General features: G+C 46.1%; 1 protein-coding gene across 2 annotated transcripts in view; it reads left to right on the top strand.

Moving 5' to 3' along the window:
- The window catches only part of TBPL2 (TATA-box binding protein like 2), a 50178-nt gene that overhangs the window by 9304 nt on the left and 20722 nt on the right, over window positions 1–20152 (top strand). For both annotated transcript variants that reach the window (XM_077463394.1, XM_077463393.1), the window contains exon 2: window positions 14356–14720. In XM_077463394.1, coding sequence (XP_077319520.1) covers window positions 14356–14720 — 365 coding nt within the window. The remainder of the gene's footprint in view (window positions 1–14355; window positions 14721–20152) is intronic.

The raw sequence follows: 20152 nt of genomic DNA, 5'->3' as shown, positions 1-20152 counted from the left end.
GTAATTATATGAACAGTTAGTATTTCTTTTTGAATTTGGTGCACCACAATATAAGAGTAGCACATTTCCGAACTACCTTAATTTTGTGCATAGTTCGTGGTCGGCACGCCAAAAGAGTTGGTCTTAATTGGCTCCAAATTCATAATATATGAACAATTGGTCAGCTGAAAGTCAGTCAGGAGGAGAGACGCGCCGGGTCACGTGAGTGGATCATTTCAGTGCTCTGTAATGAGATATATAGCTGCATTTATAGTTTTAAGGCACAGACACGGGAGCAGTTTAAATGAATAAACAGAGGATGGTGTAAAAAATAAATAAATAAATAAATAAAAAAGGCAATTTGAGCAGCAGGAGCGAGGGGGGGGGGGGGGGGGGGTGTTGGGCAGGTTGGCATGGACACTGAGCTGGCAGGGAAGGAGGCGGGAGAGGATAGAGGAGAGTGATGATGATAAAACATAGTCAGTTTAAAAAGGGAGGGCAGAATCAGCCTGGTATTTCAGGTGATGCAAGGGGCTAAGTTAAGCTGCACAAGCACTGTGATGTATAACATGCTTTAAAGGAACAGAATCTTTTATTGTTTTTATTTTTATACGTTGACAAACTCTTTAATGAAAAGTGACCATCCATGTTCTCTTAAACATTTTTTTAAAAAGGATTTCAAGTGAAAATTTGGTGCAGATCAATCTAGTTTTGTGAGATATTACCATTCATGGGTTTGATACAGCAGATAGACTGCATGCAAAATGCTATTCCATGGTTATTCCGTGAAATTAGTTTGTGGCATTGCCAGCTTGTAGGGATGATCCAGCGGTTCAAGTTAAACGTAAGTTCAAGTCCCCACTTGATTCCAGCGGTTCTAAAAGAACTGAACATATGGGGCCTTCGCTGGAAATTTGAACGCCCCATAATGCACTGCGAGATCGCTGTGCTACAGGGTTCAAGTCCTGGGGATAAAGTGTGGGAACTCCCAGCCAAGATCCACTCCCCCACCAAAAAAAAAAGATACTCATATGCCCGAAAAATTCAAGTGTGGTATTTTTCATTCATTTCGTATTGTGTGTATGAAGCTTAACTGTTAGTACGTAAAAAAACAAAACAAACAATCCTCAATAAACATAAATACGGTAATTCTCTGAATAATCAGCATTCATTCAATTGTGCTTCCATGTAAATATGAACATCATGTTCTGATCTTTATTGGGGAATGTTATTTTGTATATAGAGTTTTTATGTGGTGAGTTTACACTTTTCATTGAACAGTTTGGATAACAAAGGGTTAAACGGAAAGGTCATAAATTAACTGCACATTATCTGGAAAGAATGTTTAGGGAGATGGTGATGTGTTCCTGCTTAGGAGATGTATGTTATGTTGGGGGGGGCTGCAAACTCTGCAGGGCTCCAACACACACTCGCTGCTATTCCAACCCTTCACATATTTCCACATAAACTTCCATCCTGGCATTAAACTTTGACAGGTATTGTGCTCAGCTTACTACCCCAAACTGATGTTCGTCCCTCAGCTCACCTCTCTCCCTGCATGTCCTGTGAGCACAATAGCTGTGCTCCTCCTCTGGGTTCTCTCATCATATGGCACTGAAGATAGAGGAGGGGGGGATTCAGCGGAACACACAGAGCAAGTATGCAGAAGACTGTGGGGGGGGGGGGGGGGTGAGGAGACAGAAAATCAGGAGGGGCTGGCGGGGAGGAGCGCATCACGAGAGGTCTGACTAAATACAATCTCTTAGCAGAAGGGACCTGATCTACTGGTCACCTAGCTGTGATTGACAGGTAGATCAAAGAGGAAGCTGTCATGGGGCCCCCTACTGGCAATGCCTGAATGAACAGTCCACCTCTGTTGTGTGGCACTTACTATTGTGAGCTGTCGGCGGCTGCTGGTGTAGCACCTGCCACACAGCTCGCATACTTCAAAATCTTGCAGGACGCGGCTGCTAACGGGAACTGAGTTCCTGTTGTGGAAAAAGTACAGGAACTCCGTTCCCATGCGTTCCCGCAGGACTTGAGCCCTGCTGTGCTGTATGATGCAGGTCAGGTGCATGCTTTGGCCAATCACAGCACACTCTGCTGAGCCATAATTGGCCAAAGACAGGGTGCCTTTGGCCAATCATGGCTCAGGGGGACTAAGTCCATGGCCCACACTATACAAGTCAGCTTGAGTTAGATTAAGTGGGCAGATTCTTGTTTCTTTCTTCTTTCTTCCTTCTTCTTTCTTCCTCTGTCCACCAGGCTCAGAATAGTTTGCCTTCAAATGCAGCTGTCAAAGCGGCCTATTCACTCCTTCCATAGTGGATTTCTTGTTCCTCATCTGGGATCTCCAACCCTAAAGCCGCGTACACACGGGCGGACTGTCTGGCCAACTTAGTCCGCCGAAACACAATTCAGCGGACAGTCCGCTCGTGTGTGGGCTTCAGCTGACTTTTTCAGCGTGCAGTCTGGCGGACTAAGTATTTCGGAATTTCCGTAATATTGTCCGTCAGACTTTGGTTTCAGCGGACAGTCCGCTCGTGAGTAGGCTAGTTGGACGGACTAAGTATGACGCATGCTCAGAAAGGATTTACACGGCGAAAGGTTGCATTGCTGTGTATTGGACTTCCTATTTCTAGTCCCGTCGTACGTGCTGTACACTTCTTCGCGCAAACTTTCGACGGACTGTTTGTGCATCGTGTGTGGTCAAGTCCGTTCATTCGAAAGTAGGACGGACTGTCCGTCGGATTGTCTGACGGACTAAGTTGGCCATACAGTCCGCCCGTGTGTACGCGGCTTAATATACCTCCAGTCTGCTCAAAAACCTGCACTGAGAGGAATGAAGGTATAGCAATAGGTGTCCCAAGTACTTGCAGCCAATCTTCTAGTGGTACACCACCAATTGATTTTAGCAGGCAAATTACCTACCCTGGATGCTGAACTGTAAAAAAAAATTCAGTCCCAGCCATCCACATGCTTGGCGTCAAACGAGTTGAACTTTACCTAAACTACAGTTTGGTTTGGGTTTATTTGTCTAAATTGGACCTCTGCATCAGTCTGACTGGACTGTGAGATGTTCAGCCTGGCCACAGGGGGCACTGTCTCTGATGGCAGGCGTGGAACTATGGTCTGGTTAGGTGCTTAAGTTACTCTCTCTCGGGGCCCGCCCAGTGGGAGTGGCCCTTTCGCTGTGCGCTCTGGGAGAGGGTATTTAAGATGCGGACGTCACGTGGTTCGGGGTTCCGGTCCAGTATGATGTGCTGATTACATGGTCCTGGTCCTCCTGACCATCCCCCAGGAAGGCTATGGCCTGGGGTGCGGATCCACCCGACTTTAATGTTTTGGAGTTGGCTAGCCCAAGGCAAGGAAACTAAAGGAGGATTCTGAGGTGGTTGGGTGCCGTCTCTGGTTCGGGAGAGACCCAGTGTACTTCGAGCATTCCAGGGGAGGACTCTTTAGTGTTGAAAATATTTTTACAATAAAACAGTAACCGTCATGAGGCAAATGCAAGCAGGAACAGTAACAGGATTACATTTACGGGTAGCCGGCTAATGACTATCGGCCACAGCCGGTCCCTGTCGGGAGGGGAGGACTCTTTAGAAGAACACCACTTACGGGTTGGTTTTCCTAACGAGAGCCTGGAAGGGCTGAAGTAACCGAAAGAATCCAGTCTTGTGGTTATCGCCAAGCAGGCTGAAAGACCCAGGTATTCTACAAGTGTTCTGAAGCTTGGTTTCCCTACATGTTCTGCAACAACGTCTGTGACAAAGACTTTGTTCCTGAGTAAGCACCAAGTTGGCTGTTAGGCCTTGTGAGAAAAGAACTGTCCAACCTGAGTGATCATCCAGCTGCGAATGGCTATTCTCTGGATGCAGTCAAAGTAAGAAAGTTCTTTAACGTTTTTGGACTTGACATTAAGAGTACCTGAATTTTCTTTTTCCAGCCCTCTGATCCTAAGTTGAAAGACTGTTCAAATGGTTTGAGTTTTATGAAAATAAAATCCATTCAAGTGGATCTATTGTCAGTTTCAAGTTACTGGGCCATCTACCACGGGACATCCCTTAGACATGCAACAAGAACGGAAGGTACCGGTAAGCCCAAAAATAACCAGCAGCTCCTTCTGGGGTTAGCACTACACTAGCTTTGCCAAATTGCTAGTGCTGCAACTGCTGCTTTTTTCAGCTGGTAGACTCTGCCCCCTTTCGTGAATTTGTGCAATGTTCTAGGCCTCAGTGGCATGTTTCAAAATGCCATTTCACGGAAGGCTATTCCGGCTCTACCGACATGTGGAAGGCAATGTTTTGGCCTCGTTGGACAGCGCTATCAGCGGTAGGGTTTAGATTACCGCTGACTCATGGCCCAGCCTGCATGGGCAGGAACGTTGCCTTTACTTCACGGCGCACTGGGTAATTCTGTTGGCAGCTAGGGAAGGATGCAGGACAGGGTTCGGTGGTGTTGGAGCCTGTTCCGACACCACGCCTATAAAATGCTAGTGGTGATTCTGGCACAGCTCTCTCCTCCACCCCCTCCTCTTCTTCCTCTATGGACTCTTCTGCAGTTTGTCCTCTGAACCAGCACTGCTCCATAAGCATTCAAGGGGCTATGCAAGCAGTCAGGCTAAAAGATGCCATGCAGTGCTTGAATTGGTTTGCCTAGGGGACAGGAGCCACATTGGGGCAGAGATAGTCAGCTCTGCAAGGTCAGGCTGTGAGGTGGTTTACAACATGCCAGCTTCAGCCAGGAATGGTTGTATGCGACAATGGCACTAACCTTCTATCCACCCTCCAACAGGGACACTTGACCCATGTTCCATGTTTGGGATACGTCCTGAATTTGGTGGTGCAGTGGTTCTTGACCAGGTACCCAGGCTTACAAGATCTCCTCTTGAGGCAGCCCAGAAAAGTCTGTGGTCGTACAATGCCAGTGCTCAGCTGGCTGACATTCGAATGGAATGCAACCTGCCCATGGACCGCCTCATTTGTGGCATGCCCACCAGGTAGCACTAAACGTTGGCAATGCTGCAGCGGCTGCACACATGGCAAAGGGCCATCAATGAGTACCTGTGCGAGTATAGCACCGGGTCAGGGGAGCTTGGCTTTTTGCCATGCCAGTGGGTACTGATAGTGTGCATGCACTGTCCTGTCTACATTTGAGGAGGCTACAAGGATGGTGAGCAGCAACAATGCATGCATCAGTGACAATGTCCCTCTAGTCTTCCTGCTGGAGCACACACTTTGTGGAATCATGGACAGGGCACTTGAGGTAAAACAGTGGGAGGAAGAGGAGGACTTCCTTTTCTCTCAAGGCCCCTTTATCCAGATGGCATTCCTGCAGGCCTGCCGAACACATAGGAAGAGGAGGAGGATGATTGTGTCAGCATGGATGTAGAGGGTAACATTCGGCAGCAGTCTTCAAGGGATGGTTTTCAGTCCCCAGAAACCCAAGGCGTTGTACATGGCTGGGAGGAGGTAGTTGGAGGATGTGATCTGTAGTGACCCTGAGGACTCAGTCGAATGCCTGTAAACTTAAGCTGCATGGCCTCGCTGATTTTGCAAAGCCTGCGAAAGGACCCCAGGATTCATGGTATCAAGGAGAGGGATCATTACTGGCTGGCAACCCTTCTTGATCCGGGTTACGTTACAAGAAGTTGCAGAACTCATCCTGCCTTCAGAGGACGAAACATTTTCAGGTGGCCTTGAAGAAAGGTTTGTGCAATGCATTTCCAGACCCTGGGAGTTTACCTTTTCCTGGTGCTGGACAACATGCTGCTGAGGCTTCGTTCAGTCAGAGGAAGAGCGGTGAAGGTGGCCGGCTGACCGATGTCTTTTAAACCATTTTTCAGTCCTCAGCACCAAGTTTTGATCTGTTTAAGCAACCAGCGTTTGCATTATATGGTGCAGGAATATCTAGCAGCAAGAGCAGACTTGGAGACCTTTCCAACAGAGCATCTACTGGGTCTTGAGGATGGACCACTGACCAGAACTTGCTCAATATGCAATTGAGCTACTGGCCTGTCCTGCATCCAGTGTGCTTTCTGAATGCACAATCAGTGCTGCTGGAGGGTTTGTAATGGATCAAGTAGTGCGCCTGTCCAGTCTCTGATAGGCTCACATTCATAAAAATGAATCAATCTTGGATCAGCAGCTATCAAGCACCTGATGCTGATGTAACAGATTGCATTTGCTATGGATGTGGGATCCCTGAAGACTGCCTATGCTGACAATCCTATTATTCCTCAATCTTGATGATGCTAGCTTCTAACAATATTTTTGGTTTGGGGCACCACCACCACCACCCAACACCCAATTTTTCTGCTCCTGTTTAACATGGGCATGAAAATACAATTTATGATCTAATATTTCACAGCAGGGCCTGTTCCTGCACCCGGCAAGAGTAACTGTGAAGGCTTAGAGTGTTGTGGTACCACCAACACCTAAGGCACAATTTCTGCAGATTATATAGGGCAGGCCGTATAGTATATGTACTGCTGTTCAGATTATAGACTGCCTGGGGAACCCCCATATATTTTTTTTTTTTTTTTTTTTTTTTTTTTTTTAATTTGTCAGCGGGGTTCCCATTAATATCCATACCAGACCCAAAGGGCCTGGTGATGGACTGAGGGGGAACCCATGGCATTTTTCTTCAATGATTTTCATCTATATTGCCGGGACCCAACAATACATTACAGCCGCAAGCAGTTTTAAATTCCATTTTAGAAATGTAATTTTGCTGTGGTAGTGTTCTGAACACGGGGAAAAATGCTCACAATATTTAAAGGAATATTTCCTTATTATTTTCACTTTAAGCATTATTAAAATGACTGCTCCCGTTTAAAAAAAAAAAAAAAAAAAAAATTGCATCGATACACTTTTTATGGCAATTATTTGCATATAAGCCTTTAAAATTAGTATTTTTGATGGCCGTGTCTCATAGACTAACGGTGTTCGAACAAATTTTTTCTGTTGGCATGTTCTGCTGCAAAATGAACCGGGGGGGTGTTCGGGTCATCCCTAGTGTAGAACCAGAACAGAGGTCTGTGCAAAGAGGTAATTGCAGCCAGGCTGGTTGGCAGGGCCTGGAGAGGGCCATCTGGGAGTGGTAGATAAATAGAGGAGAGCTAGCACCTGAACTATTTCTATGCCGCAGGGGCCTGGGGTCCCTGCCTCCAAAAGGCAGCTCTTTGAGGTCTGGCTGAAGCAGTGTCAGGCCTACCCATGCGGTGCTAGCTAGCCTGGTGGAGTAACGGTCTGCAGCAAGGGAAGTGCTGCAGGAGGAACAATGAGCAGCAAGTGTTTGTGCTGGAGCAAAGCTTGAGACGTGTGTGTGTGTGTGTGTGTATACTAGAGTGTATATAGGAGTCCCAAAAAGTTTGCACTGAGAAATCCTGGACATCCCCCTTAATTCCCAAATTAACTCAAATAAAGCGAAACTATGCTATGGAGTGGTCTGTGTCTTTGACTCAGAAATGGATGTCGGGCTGTGCAGGGTGACGGGTGAACCACAACAACCAGCAACCCCTACAGGGGCATGGCTACGTGGGTTCTTGACCCCCACCCTTTTTTATTTTTTTTTTTTTTTTTTTTATTTGGATGCTTATTTACCAGCCCGGTTTTCACAATTGTACGCCTGTAATTCTGCCCTGTTGCTTTCTATTATAAGAGTGAACCTACAAACGTAGGACCACACTGCCTTTTTTTTTTTTATTTATTTATTTATTTTTTTTTGGATGGGCCGAGTCGGTGTCTTAAAAGATGAATTTGTTGCCCCTGATTTTCTATTTTAAATGGTGCCCTGGTCTCTAAGGCCCCTTTCACACATGCGGACCGTATGTCAGTATTTCATCCATCCGTTTGCGGATGAAATACGGACATGCATGCATCCCTATGGGATAGCGCGTGTCTGCGGATGAACATCCGCAGACACCTGATATCGTCCGCCTCCGCTTTTGTCCAATTCTGCAGACGAAGGAAAATCCTATTTTTCTATCCGTCTGCAGAGCGGAACGGATGAACAACGGACAGATGGTCCTTGTTCATCCGATCCCCCATAGAGGAGAGCTGACAGGGCGGTCCCTGCACAGTGTGCCGGGACCGCCCTGTTATCCGCCGGCTCAGCGGGGACAACGGAGTGAACCCCGCTGAGCAAGCGGATCATCACGGGGCGGATCATTACTGATCCGTCCCGTGTGAAAGGGGCCTTACTCTTATCCCTAAAGTTTGTTTTTTAAATGCATCTGGAATGGGATAAATCCTTGTCTAGCCCTACACACAATACAGCGCCCTAAAGGAGGGAGAGGTATGGGTGTCCTGGTCAGCTGTAAATATTATGAAGCGATAGCTTTGCAATGGATCTTGGATTGGTATCACCATTAAACTATGGGTCCCGCTTGATAAATTTCTGCAAGGCCGTAATTTGTCTCGTGCTCCCTCAACACTACCCAGGACTGTCTGAGCTCGTCTCTCCTCTGGCTATACATGTCCTAGTAAATTGGGATGCATTAAACAGGGAGGGCTTGCCCCTTTGCTTTCTCCCCTGGCTCCCTTGTAGGGTGACCACATTTCAAAAATGGCCTTCAGCGACTCCCCTCTTCCCAAAAAAGAGGGGGGCAATGTAGTCTCAGGATTGACGGGGAATTCGGCAGCACGTGATTTGTAGGGCGAATGGCTGGCTGGTTTTCGCACATAAATCATCCCGATACCATGCTAGATATGGTGTCGGGATGATCAAATCACATTATTTCTATTACCACATTGTAATATATCATGAAATGGTTCTACTCTCCATAATGCAGAAGCAGCAGAACCCTGATCTTGTCACCTGCCCCCAGATGCAGCGTGTCACTTGCCACCGTCACCTGCCACCAGATGCTGCGCATCACTTGCCCCCCCCCCCCGTAGCCTGGCACCAGATGCAGTGTGCCACTTGCCACCCACAGCTGTCAGTTGCCACCCATGTTCCCCTGTGTCACCTTCCTCTCACTGACTTCACTTGTCGCCTTCATTACTGTCCAATGTCCACTTGTGTGATTGTCACCACCTTCTCTATTATGTTTTTCCCCTCACCTTTTTTAAGTTCCAGTATTCCCTCTGGTGACTCTGCGTGGTCCCTTAGACAGTCAGTCAGGCTGTGGGTGGGAAGAAAAAGTTGGGCGCTCAGTCAGCCCTCAATCTCAAACAGCAGCAGCACACAGAACAGACGCCAGATTACCAGTCCCTCTGCATGCCGCCGGGCAATGGGCCGTGCATGCCGAGTAAGGAGGTGGGTGGAGAGGAGACCCTGCCTGGAGAGTGAATATAACACCGGCCCCTGCTGCTTGGTGCTGGAGAAGGAGGAGGTGCCGATGTGGCTGGAGACAGCAGTGCAGCACAAATGTGGGCCTAGCTCTCAGCCTCATTGTCTGAGAGATTGAGAGTCTGTGATGTCAATGGTTGCTAGATGCCAGGCGGGCCGGCCCTAGCAACCAGTTCCGGAAGTTTAGGTAAATTTTAATTACTAGTTAGTAGGTGGTGGCTGTGACCTCCAATTTCAATCCGGGACACTGTATTGTCCCAGAATGAAGGTGCCTGGCAATTGTGGGACAGTCCCAGGCAATCCGGGACACGTGGGCACACTACTCCATTGGGGGGTTTCCCCTGTTTCACTGCAGGACAAAATCCCTTTTTCAGGTCTTGGTCTGCTGATGGAGAGAGCATATGTGGCAGATTTATACTATGAAAGACTTAAATGTATCAGATCACCAAGTGGTATGGTGGATACAGATATAGTACCAAAGCATGCCCTGTCCTAAATTTGAGAAGTGAAAAAATGGGCTCTGGACTTTCTAGGCACAGTTACAAAGACTTTTTGTTTTTCTTAAAAACAGCATAAGTTTTTATTTGCATAAATCACAAAAACAATTTCAGGAATTCATTCCAAAGGATGTTACCGCTGTTATACTATACTCATAACGTACTTAATAATAAAGGGCAAAAGTATCTCTCGTGGATATAGCTTTCCTAAATACAGTATACAGAGCAGAGTCGCGGAGCCTCCAGAATAGGTTGAATGATGGTACTATGCTCGACATGTTTTGCGTGTCTTTGCGCTTCTTCTGGAGCTTATCATGACTGACTAGCAAAATAGAAAATATATAGTAGTAGAAATGACAAAAACATTTTAAATGTTAAACACATAAAATAACAGGATGTGATCCGTGCAGTCTGGTAACAAATGGACATCGGCGCAACAAGAGGGAGACAGCTTTTTAAGGAGCACCATGGAGGCGTGTGTAACGTAGTAAAAAAGAACGAAAAACAAAAAGGGGGGAGGGGGGAAGGGGGGTTAAGAAATGGATAGAAGAAAAAGAGGGAAGGGAGATGGAGAAAGGGGGTGGGAGGGAATAGGAAGAGGGGGGAGGGAAGAGGGAAGAAGAAAAAAGAGCGGGAAGGGGCGGTGGGGGGGGGGGGGAGATGGGGAGGAGAGGAAAGGAAAAAGGGGAGGTAAAGGGGGAGGGGAAAGTGATAAGAACCGAATTAATTTAATTTATGAACTAGTAGAAAAACTACTGAATGTCAAAAGATGAAATAAAAATGTAGGTCGTTAACGGTCAGACTGACCATGAATATGCCAGGTCCCAACAGGAGAAGACACCATATATAAAATATTTCTTTTAGCCTGCAAGCGCACACAGCTGGACCTAGTATCAAGGCTTATTGTTCGTAAACTGAAGACAGGATAAGTGGTGACTATAGGGAAATAAACTAAAAATATGTATCTTTTTTTTTTTTTTTTTTTTTTTTTTTTTATATTAAGGAGTTAAGATAATAAACCCAAAACAACGGACTCTCCATAATGGCATAACAAAAGTCAAGTAACCACGACAATAATGGAGTGTAAACCTCTCACATATTGTTCAATAATCAAACATTAAAGTATCACAAGTGACGTTTTATGGGAAAAAACTCAATGCAGCCAGACCACAGGACCTACAAGAATATGACAAGGTGGAATATCAAAGTAAGGAAAAGGTAATCTTGGGCAATCTGCCAAATACAAAGTAGCTAGATAGTAAAAAGGGGAGGAGAGCAAGAATGCCTGAAACTGTTAGATGCAGCAGATCCCCCCTGCACGGCGTGTGATACAAACTGATACAATATATCATCGTAAGACACGCCGCAGGACGTCGTCAGGAGGCCATCGTGACGTCATCCAGACCGGCCAGAATAGTCACTGCTCCCCACCGGTGATCCATGCGCCTGCGCAAAGAGATGGAAAATATAACTGAGTGCAATGGATGGCTGGGCCAGGCAAGTGACGGTCGACTGATCGGAGAGGGCTACCAGACAGGAGATCCTACAAACAAAACGGTCCATGCGTCATATAGGCAGAAGCGCCTATGACGCTGGGTGGCTGAATAGTGCCCGAAAACTGTACCCATGTGCACAGTGTCTATAAGAGCCACAAAACTACACGGATAATAGGAAAAAAGATTTTTTAAATCTTATTATATGAAAATCAAAAAACTACAATAAGCATTTACTAAAGGGGGGGGGGGGATTTATACTAGATCAGGAGGGTTTATTGTCACTGGCTACTCTGAGAACACAGTATGAATGCTTGGTGCTATAGACGGCTCCAACACTTTTTTTTTTTTATTTTTTATTTTTATTTTTTTCAGCCAACCCCAGGCCATTCCTTCTACCACAGCGCCCCCCTTTGAGTGGCTCTTTATGTCTGCCTCTGATCCCTCGTGCTATATTGGTGTATGGGATGTTGCAGTTGCTGGAAAGCAGGGGAGAGCCTATCTACATAAGGGAGTGAGAGAGACCTTCATTGGGTCTTTACCGAAACTCAGTTGGACCATCTCTACTGTCTCACACATACGAGTTCTGTGGACACTAAAATGCGGGAAAATTGTTTTAAGATACTCACCTGGTGATATAGGGTTCCTACTAAACTTGCTAGGATTTATCCATTTGTGTCTTACGCTTGCTGGAGGGCATGCGTAGGGCTCATTCCTCCATTTGCTGAGGGTGCCCCAAGATAAATCCCTATTGACAGGACAAATTATCACAAATTAGGGCCATTTTGGACAGTGAGATTCCGACTCCCCATTGAAGTCACTGCTACAGGTCGCCACCATTCCGATCTGCCTTTACTGTAAGTCCACCTTGCCTCATCTACTCAATGTGGCCATGCGGTTAATCCTAATGTACTGGAAGAGACCACTAATTCCTGCTTGGGCTGATTGGATCCCTTAGTGAATAATATAATGGCTGATCCTTAGCTGCATCTGATCAGCCACAGTACTCCCATATACAGTCAGGTCCATAAAAACCACTGTACCGAGCAGGAAAGTATGACATGTTTGTTATATTAAAAGAAAAAATGTAAACCTTTTACAATCACTCTCAAGCTTTTAAAGTACTCTTGAGCTACCTCTACCACATGGGAACATGTAGCAATAAGAACTTGTTAACCTGGGCTTTTGTGCCCGTTCACACTACCGCGACTTAGCCACCTGACAAGTCGCGCTCCGTTCTGTACTATGGAACCGTTCTAATAGGAGCGACTCAAGTCGCTCCGACTTAGAAAAAGGTTCCTGTACTATTTTTGGGGCGACTTCAGGCGACTTGCATTGACTTCTATACAGAAGTAATTTTGCAAGTCGCCGCTGAAGTCGTGTGCAGGTCGCGTCTGTGAGTCGCGCTGCAAGTCGCGTCGCCCCTGTGTGAACGGGCACTTACCCTGTGTATGAGCAGTGTGTACAGCTAGTTATAGGGCTAGTTTTACAGTTTGTGGTGCTCCTGAAGAGCAATCCAATGTGAATCGCTATTTTCAGATGGCATTTGACACGAAGGCATTGTATTGCCTCATTTACTGCTTCCATGACCCACACCACAACTGCTTGAGAGGTAGTTGTAGCACAGCCCTATTCAAATGAATGGGTCCTAGGCAGTACCGCATGCCGAGTGCAACAGGGGTGTTTTTTTTATTTATTTTTTTTATTTTATTTTTTCTGTGATGCAAAGCATTGCAGCTGTACCTTTTTATAAGAACACACCTGCCTGCAGCTTAAAGGGAAGCCGCAACTGCAAGTGTAAGGTCCAAAGCAGCTTTATAAAGCGTTTAGAGCAGGGGTAGGCTACCTGGGGCCCTCCAGCTGTTGTAGAACTACAAGCCCCATCATGCCTCTGGGAGTAATTGTAACTGCCAGCCTTGCAATGCCTCATGGGAAAGGTAGTTCCAGAACAGCTAGAGGGCTACTGGTTGCCTACCCCTGGTTTAGATCATACTTGGTGTCACTAAACCAACATCCTAAAAAAAATTATCAAATGGTGTATTGCATGCTCCTAATACTCAGTCACCGAGATATGTTTTCTGTATTCTGCGAAAAACCTGGTTGATTCTGCTGTTCTCTACCTCCCCCTTCCATCCATGTCCCCAATTAAGCTAGGAGTTTTTGTAGAGTAGTGTTGGCAGCTCTGCACATGCTCAGATTGCAGTTAGTTTATATGCTGTACATTTCCTCCCTATCGCATCAGAGCAAATTATGTGGCTATAGTCGCACGTGGGCATATGCACAGTGGTAAGAATGCCCACTTCCTCCCTCATCTATGACGACTAGCTAAACCTAATGGAGGCAGGAGGAAATTACATGTAGATTGGAGGCCCCACCTCCATTTTATTCTAAGACACAGGTTGGTGGGGCGTGACACAGCCTATGACTTTAAGAAATCCTCCCCACACCATGTTGCCAAAAAATAGATATGATTTAAAATATTTTTATATATTGATATTTCGAATTTGTATTCCAAAGGTTTTTTGAACATGTGATAGGCTGGCAGAGTTAGTCAGACAGGCTAGGAAAGATCTGGGTCATGTGACAGCTGCGTATTAATTGGGGAAAAAGTTGTTGTGTTGTTGTGTTTTTTGTTTTTTTATTAAAATCAGGAGTCCTTATCAATTTACAGAAATAGAAGGGAAAATGTAAATTATACAGTGTGCTTTTAGTATCCCTTTAAGCTCAAGTTTGCGGTTGTTAAACACACATCCTGGAATTGACTGCTGCTTTTAAACTGCTAGCGGGCTTCGGTAGTGTTAAGCTCTGCTTGAAGCATCTTGAGAGCCTGTTGATAGCTTGTTTAAAGTGACAGTAAGCCTCTCCGTTAAGATCTATGTTTAACATAGTCAAAGAAATCGGATTCAAGTTTGAATGCCCTACCAATGCCTGAGGGAACAGCTGCCTTGTAGAAGGTAAAGCCTGTGTGAACAAGGCCTAAAGGAGTGGTTTCAACTCCTTTCCTGTAAATTGTTTGTCTAGAGTAGTTTTTGTTTATAAAATCTATATTTATTATTATTCTCTAACTTTGCCCTTTTTGTCTTCCCACTCAGGATGTCCTTGGCTCTACTCCTCAGATGTTCACTCCAATGACGCCCTACGATGACCTAAATATCCAACCAATCCCTGAAACTTCCTATAGATCTGATCTGGACCAGTCCAAAGATCTTTCTACAGATCTGGACCTGAGCTTTCTACCTGATGACCTAACTCATGAAGAAAAGGGCAACCTCTCAGAATTGCAGGATAGTGGAGTTTGCCTGGATGCTTCTGGCCTCTCGCAGCCGTACACCCCCTGTGAGAACCGAGATCCCTCCCAGGATGCTTACAGCCTTCGCCCCATGCCTATAACTCCCATGACACCCATGACTCCAATGACTCCTGTAGCAGAGTCCTCTGGGATCATTCCTCAGTTACAGTACGTTCTGTGTCCAGATGGTTGGTGTGAAATGTAAAGCCAAATAATGGGGTTTGATATTGCAAAATATTCGACTGTTGGGATCCAGGACCAATGCAATATTAAAAAGCAGAACACTGCACAACAAGTAATGAACTTGAGTTTCAAACAGGCAGCATGTCAAGCAATTTGTGACTTTGTTCTAAATTCCCTTTTTTTTTTATTTTTTATTTTTTTCAGCAAGATTGTGCTAGCTCAGTGATACCAGGCACTGCTGCTAGTGACAACCAGGCAGCTAATGTATTTAGAAAGTTGGCAAACGCAGCTCTCGTGTTGCTTTAAAAGATTATTTTGATTGGTTTGTTTTTCTTCATTTGGTCATTGTGCTTTCTAACACCACATGATTCCCAGAGCACTGTTTTTTTACTGCTCAAGAAGAAATGTAAGAAAATCTGAGAAAGGGTTAAAGTGTTACTAAACCCAGGAGCCTACATTCACTATATCCGGTTTCCCACAGTACACAGAACATGAAAATGCAATTTTTAGTAAATATAAACTGCTAAATACCCTTTCTCCTTTTGTCTTCCAGGATAGCCTCTGAGACATAGGGCTCCTCCCTGCGGGACAGGAAACGCATTCACCCAAATGCTTGAAGGTGGTTCTCCAGGCCTCCTTCAGGGTCTTTTTTAAGTTTCCTGCCAGATGAGAAGGGAGCATGTAGGAACCTTGGGGTGGGCTCCATGTCCCAGAGTAGTCCTGAGCAAGCCCCTGGCGATAACTTCTTCTCTGCTTGCAAGTGCCCCTCTGCCCAGTTGGGGAGGAGTGTGGCTGCTGGTCCCATCACTGCCGTAAGCTCAGAGAGCAGGACCCCTGTAGGATGTGGCAGGCCCAGCCACACGTTCAGGGGGCTGGGGTAGTTATCTGGTCAGTCCTTCCGTCCGTGGCCCTTGCATCCAGTGGGCAGGCATGTGTTCCCCTGCCGGCACGCTGTGAGAAGGTGCCTGTTCACCCGGTAGCTACAGCTATGGAGCAGGGAGGATGTGCGTGTTTGCTGGAGGTGGGGCTTCTGCGCTCCAAGCTACGGAATTGACATGGGCTTCCAGCAGAGCTGCATCATTGGGCTGCCCGGGAGATGAGGTTTCAGTTTCGTGGGTGTGGCGTTTGGATAGTCAGGCATCCGGGGATACTGGAAGACCCAGCAATTGCTGTGGCACACACCAGGGAGCTATGGAGGTCACTGCAGCATTCTAGGTGGTAGACGGCGGTTCCTCATGCACCAGTGTCAGGAACCATGAATCAGACTGAAAAAGTGCAGTAAAAATGGCACGATTTAATAAAATGGTATAAACAGGCCAATTGTAGTCAGAACAAGCAAGAGAAACAGGTGTCCAGAGATTAGTTAAGTCGGGAGCAGCAAACTGTTTCAGAAACCAGAAGGAAAGTCAGCCAAGTAAGTCTTTCACAGGAAAACTCAGCAGGGAGACTGGATATGTTGACCAAGGCAAAGGCACTGAAGATCTGATCCAAGCAGTTTATATAACCAGCAGCTCTAGCTAACTAGCAGGAAATTAAGACCAGGTGAGTCACTGTGGAAGGAAGAAACTTTGGCAATTAACCAACACCTGAGCACAGAACTCTGAGAAGGAAGGGCTGAGCCCAGCTTTGACAACCGGCACATCCCAGGTAAGAGTGGTGAAGGGTGGCCATGGCTTACTCTGGGTGGGTTCCTTGTGACCAAGAGTCCCTTCCCGGGTGGGGAACCACAGGTGACGTGTTTTTGTTTGACCCCAAGCACAGTGGTGAGGGTCAGGGGCAGGCGTTCATAGACGTTTGTCTTTCTTTTGTTTTGGCTTTTAGGTTAAAGCCCAGCACAAGGTCTGGATGCAGCCTCCTAGAAGATGTTGTATGTGCAGCAAAGTTGAGCACCAATTGGGAAAAAGCTGCATTGCCCTGAGTGCATTAGTAGTTTAGTCAGGGAAGACTAAGTGACGGCATGTCCCAAGACCCTTGCATCTGTTAAGGATGAGATTGCATCCACTTTTCAATCCTTTAAAGGTATGATGGATAGGTTGCAGGGTCCCCCTACGGCCTTATCCAGGGCCACCAGTATGCCTTCTCTGTCAGAATCTAGTCAGGACAATGGTGAGGATAGAGAAGGGAAAAAGAGGTTGCTGTCCTCCTTTCAGGTAGACTCTCTAGGTCTGATTTTTGAGGGAGAAGATGATTCCGCCAGGGGGTCCAGGTACAGGTTGTCGCGAGACGGGGAGTATCAGCAGTAGATGGCTGACTTAAGACTTCTATGAGTGTCTGGTTAAAGCTTGTAGGAGGAGTTTTATTTCTCCCACGATTGTCCTATGAGTTCACAGGACCCCTGACCCTCTATCAGGACAGTGCTGATTGGCCCTATGCTGATCACATGCACCCGCCCAAGGAAAAAAAAAAAACTCTAGAAATACACAGCAAATTGAGCAGCTTGTCCCTTAGCTCTGTAAATATCACAAGCCTTTTTACAAAATGCAGAGGATTAACCTCTTAGTTTCCACAGCAAGTATAACCAGCATGCTTTACTGCATATACAGACTGATTTTTACTGTTGGGTTTAGTAACACTTTAATAATTGTAGCACCCTTGTCCTAAACAGAGCTGCTAGTAAATTTAGTTGTGCTAGGAGGTAACTAGCCTGGCTAATTTTGTAGTCTTGATCAACTGTTTTTTTTCTCCTAAGCTTGAGTTTGTCATCTCTCTCTCTTCTGTCCAAAGGTGGCACTGTTGCCTTTGGCATTAGGATGACAGATGAGTGAATTCAGGTTATGAGTAAATATGTTTTCTCAACAGGAGTTTTCTTTGGCCACTGAGCTTGTTAGTCTATTTGGAGGTGATCAGGATTCTTTTAAACCAGGCTGCAGCCTGGGTGGTGATGTGTGGAGCAGGAGCTGAGGTGTAAGCCGGAAGTCTCGGATCTGGCCACGTTGTAGAGGCTCGGCCCAAGGGGAGCCTGATCATTGCCGGAGGCAAAGGAGAAGCAGTTGCCAGAGGGACGACCTCTCCTGTTGCCAGAGGCAAGCATAGAAGGGATTGAGTACCAGAGCAGACTCTTCACTAGATGGGGAGACAGTGAAGTAAGTGGGTAAGCTTCAGTAGAGACTCGTCCAAGAATGCAGTGGGTAGCTGTAAGTAAAACTTGAAGATAAGTATTGCAGGTAGCTGAGAGTCTGAGGGCTCCAGCAGGTAGCAGTGGGTGAAGCTTGACTACAGCAGGTAGTACAGCGTCCCACTTTAAGAGTGCTGTATTGCAATAATGGCTCCCAGTTGGTTAATTCGCCCGTTCATCCACAGCAAATGAAAGCGGGGAATAAACCGGAAGATCCCATAGCGTAATATGTCTCAAATAGGTTTATTTATGTTTAAAAAAAATGGCTAACTTACAACAATGCTGAAAACTACAGGCAGATCAAACAATGTGCGGTGTTACAAACGTCTCTATGCGTCACTTCTGGTTGTTACTTAACCCTTTCCCGCCGAGCGTACGCACATCTGCGTACTCGGCTTCCGGGGGTTATACCGGGATGATGCCCGCACCTGCAGGCATCATCCCGGTACCGATTTTTACAGCAGGCGATTGGCTATCCAGGCATAACAACCGATGCGGCTAAAAGCCGCTCGGCTGTTATGCCGGAGGAGCGGGAGGGGACGCCCCCCCCTCCCGCCGCCTCTCGCCGCTGTTACCGGTGCTCCCGCTCGATCGGGAGCACCGATTAAAGATCCGTCGGCTCTGGCTGCTGGGGAGGAACTGGAACGAAGCCGTAATCGGCTTCGTTCCAGTCTCCTCATCGTAAACACGGAAGCGACGTCATGACGTCACTTCCCGTTTACTCGGCTGCCAATGGCGCCGGTTTTAAAAAAATATCCGGTATTCAGAATCGCCGTTTTCGGCGATCTGAATACACTGAAGTGTAAAGGAGGGGTGGGGGGTCTTTTAGACCCCCGATCCCTCCATAAAGAGTACCTGTCACCGCCTATTACTGTCACAAGGGATGTTTACATTCCTTGTGACAGCAATAAAAGTGATCAAATTTTTTTTTTTTTTAAACAATTTAGTCATTTAAAAATAAATAAAATAAATAAAAAAATAAAAAAAAAATTTTCAAAGCGCCCGCCGTCCCCGCGAGCTCGCGAAGCAAAGAAAACGCATGCGGAAGTCGCGCCCGCGTACGTAAACGGTGTTCAAGTCACACATGTGAGGTATCGCCGCGATCGTCAGAGCGAGAGCAATAATTCTAGCAGTAGACCTCCTCTGTAACGCTAACCTGGTAACCGTAAAAAATGTTTAAAGCGTCGCCTATTGAGATTTTTAGGTACCGTACTTTGTCGTCAATCTACAAGTGCGCGCAATTATAAAGTGTGACATGTTTGGTATCTATTTACTCGGCGTAACATTATCTTTCACATTTCGCAAAAAAATTGGGCTAATTTTACTGTTTTGTTTTTTTTTTATTCATGAAAGTGTCCCTTTTCCCAAAAAGTTGCGTTTAAAACACCACTGCGCAAATACCGTGTGACATAAAATATTGCAACAATCGCCGTTTTATTCTCTAGAGCCTCTGCTAAAAAAATATATATAATGTTTGGGGGTTCCAAGTAATTTTCTAGCAAAAAATATGGATTTTAACTTGTAAACACCAAATTCCAAAAATAGGCTTAGTCATGAAAGGGTAACCCCATTTTTCTATAAGCCTTATTATAGGCTTTAATGTAGGTAAACATGGGGTATACAATCACTTTAAAGGCTCATTTCTTTATTGCTGTCTGCCAGGTTCTAATTTTGGTCTGTGGAGTCTGCCAATTTGTTATAGCATTTGCCTAAGGGTGTCCTGTGCCCTAACCATCTCTCTCCTGTTCCTGTTAAGAGAGAAAAAACTTTGTTCATTTCAAAAGTGACTGGCGCCCATCTTTGCATCTTGTACTACACCCACCATGCCGAGTAACCTGCCTCCTGAGGAGCAATGTCAGCCCTCCTGGCCTCGTGGGGTCACCACCAGGCCCGTTTAGGTAGGGGAGACCGCTACATTAAAAAAAAAAATGCCCTATAGTTTACCTACTGGTACAAAAAGACTGTAATATTTCAATTTTTTAGCTAGTTCAAACCTAGGTCCGTTTGCACCAGAAGATGGTGGGGGAATCCCGCGTTTGTGCGCGTTTCCCTCGCCACTTTATAAAATGCAGTACAGTTGCGATCTGAAGCGGGTGTCAATATTACGACACTCCAAAAGCAGATCATAAATGCAGTGTGTTTTCCTGTACCAGATTGCATGGTACAGAAGCATACCTCCCAACTTTTTGGAATGGGAATGAAGGCCACCTCTTAGCAAAAGTATTAGGCATGGCACACAACCCCATTGACAACGTCATTTGTGGCGAAACGCGTCTGGGAAGGCACGCAGTGACACCATCAC

The sequence above is a fragment of the Lithobates pipiens genome, unplaced genomic scaffold, assembly GCF_037356315.1.
Source record: "Lithobates pipiens isolate NorthernLeopardFrog02 unplaced genomic scaffold, aLitPip1_a1.2 Scaffold_30, whole genome shotgun sequence".
NCBI lineage: Eukaryota > Metazoa > Chordata > Amphibia > Anura > Ranidae > Lithobates > Lithobates pipiens.
This window is presented reverse-complemented; position numbering and strand designations above follow the sequence as displayed.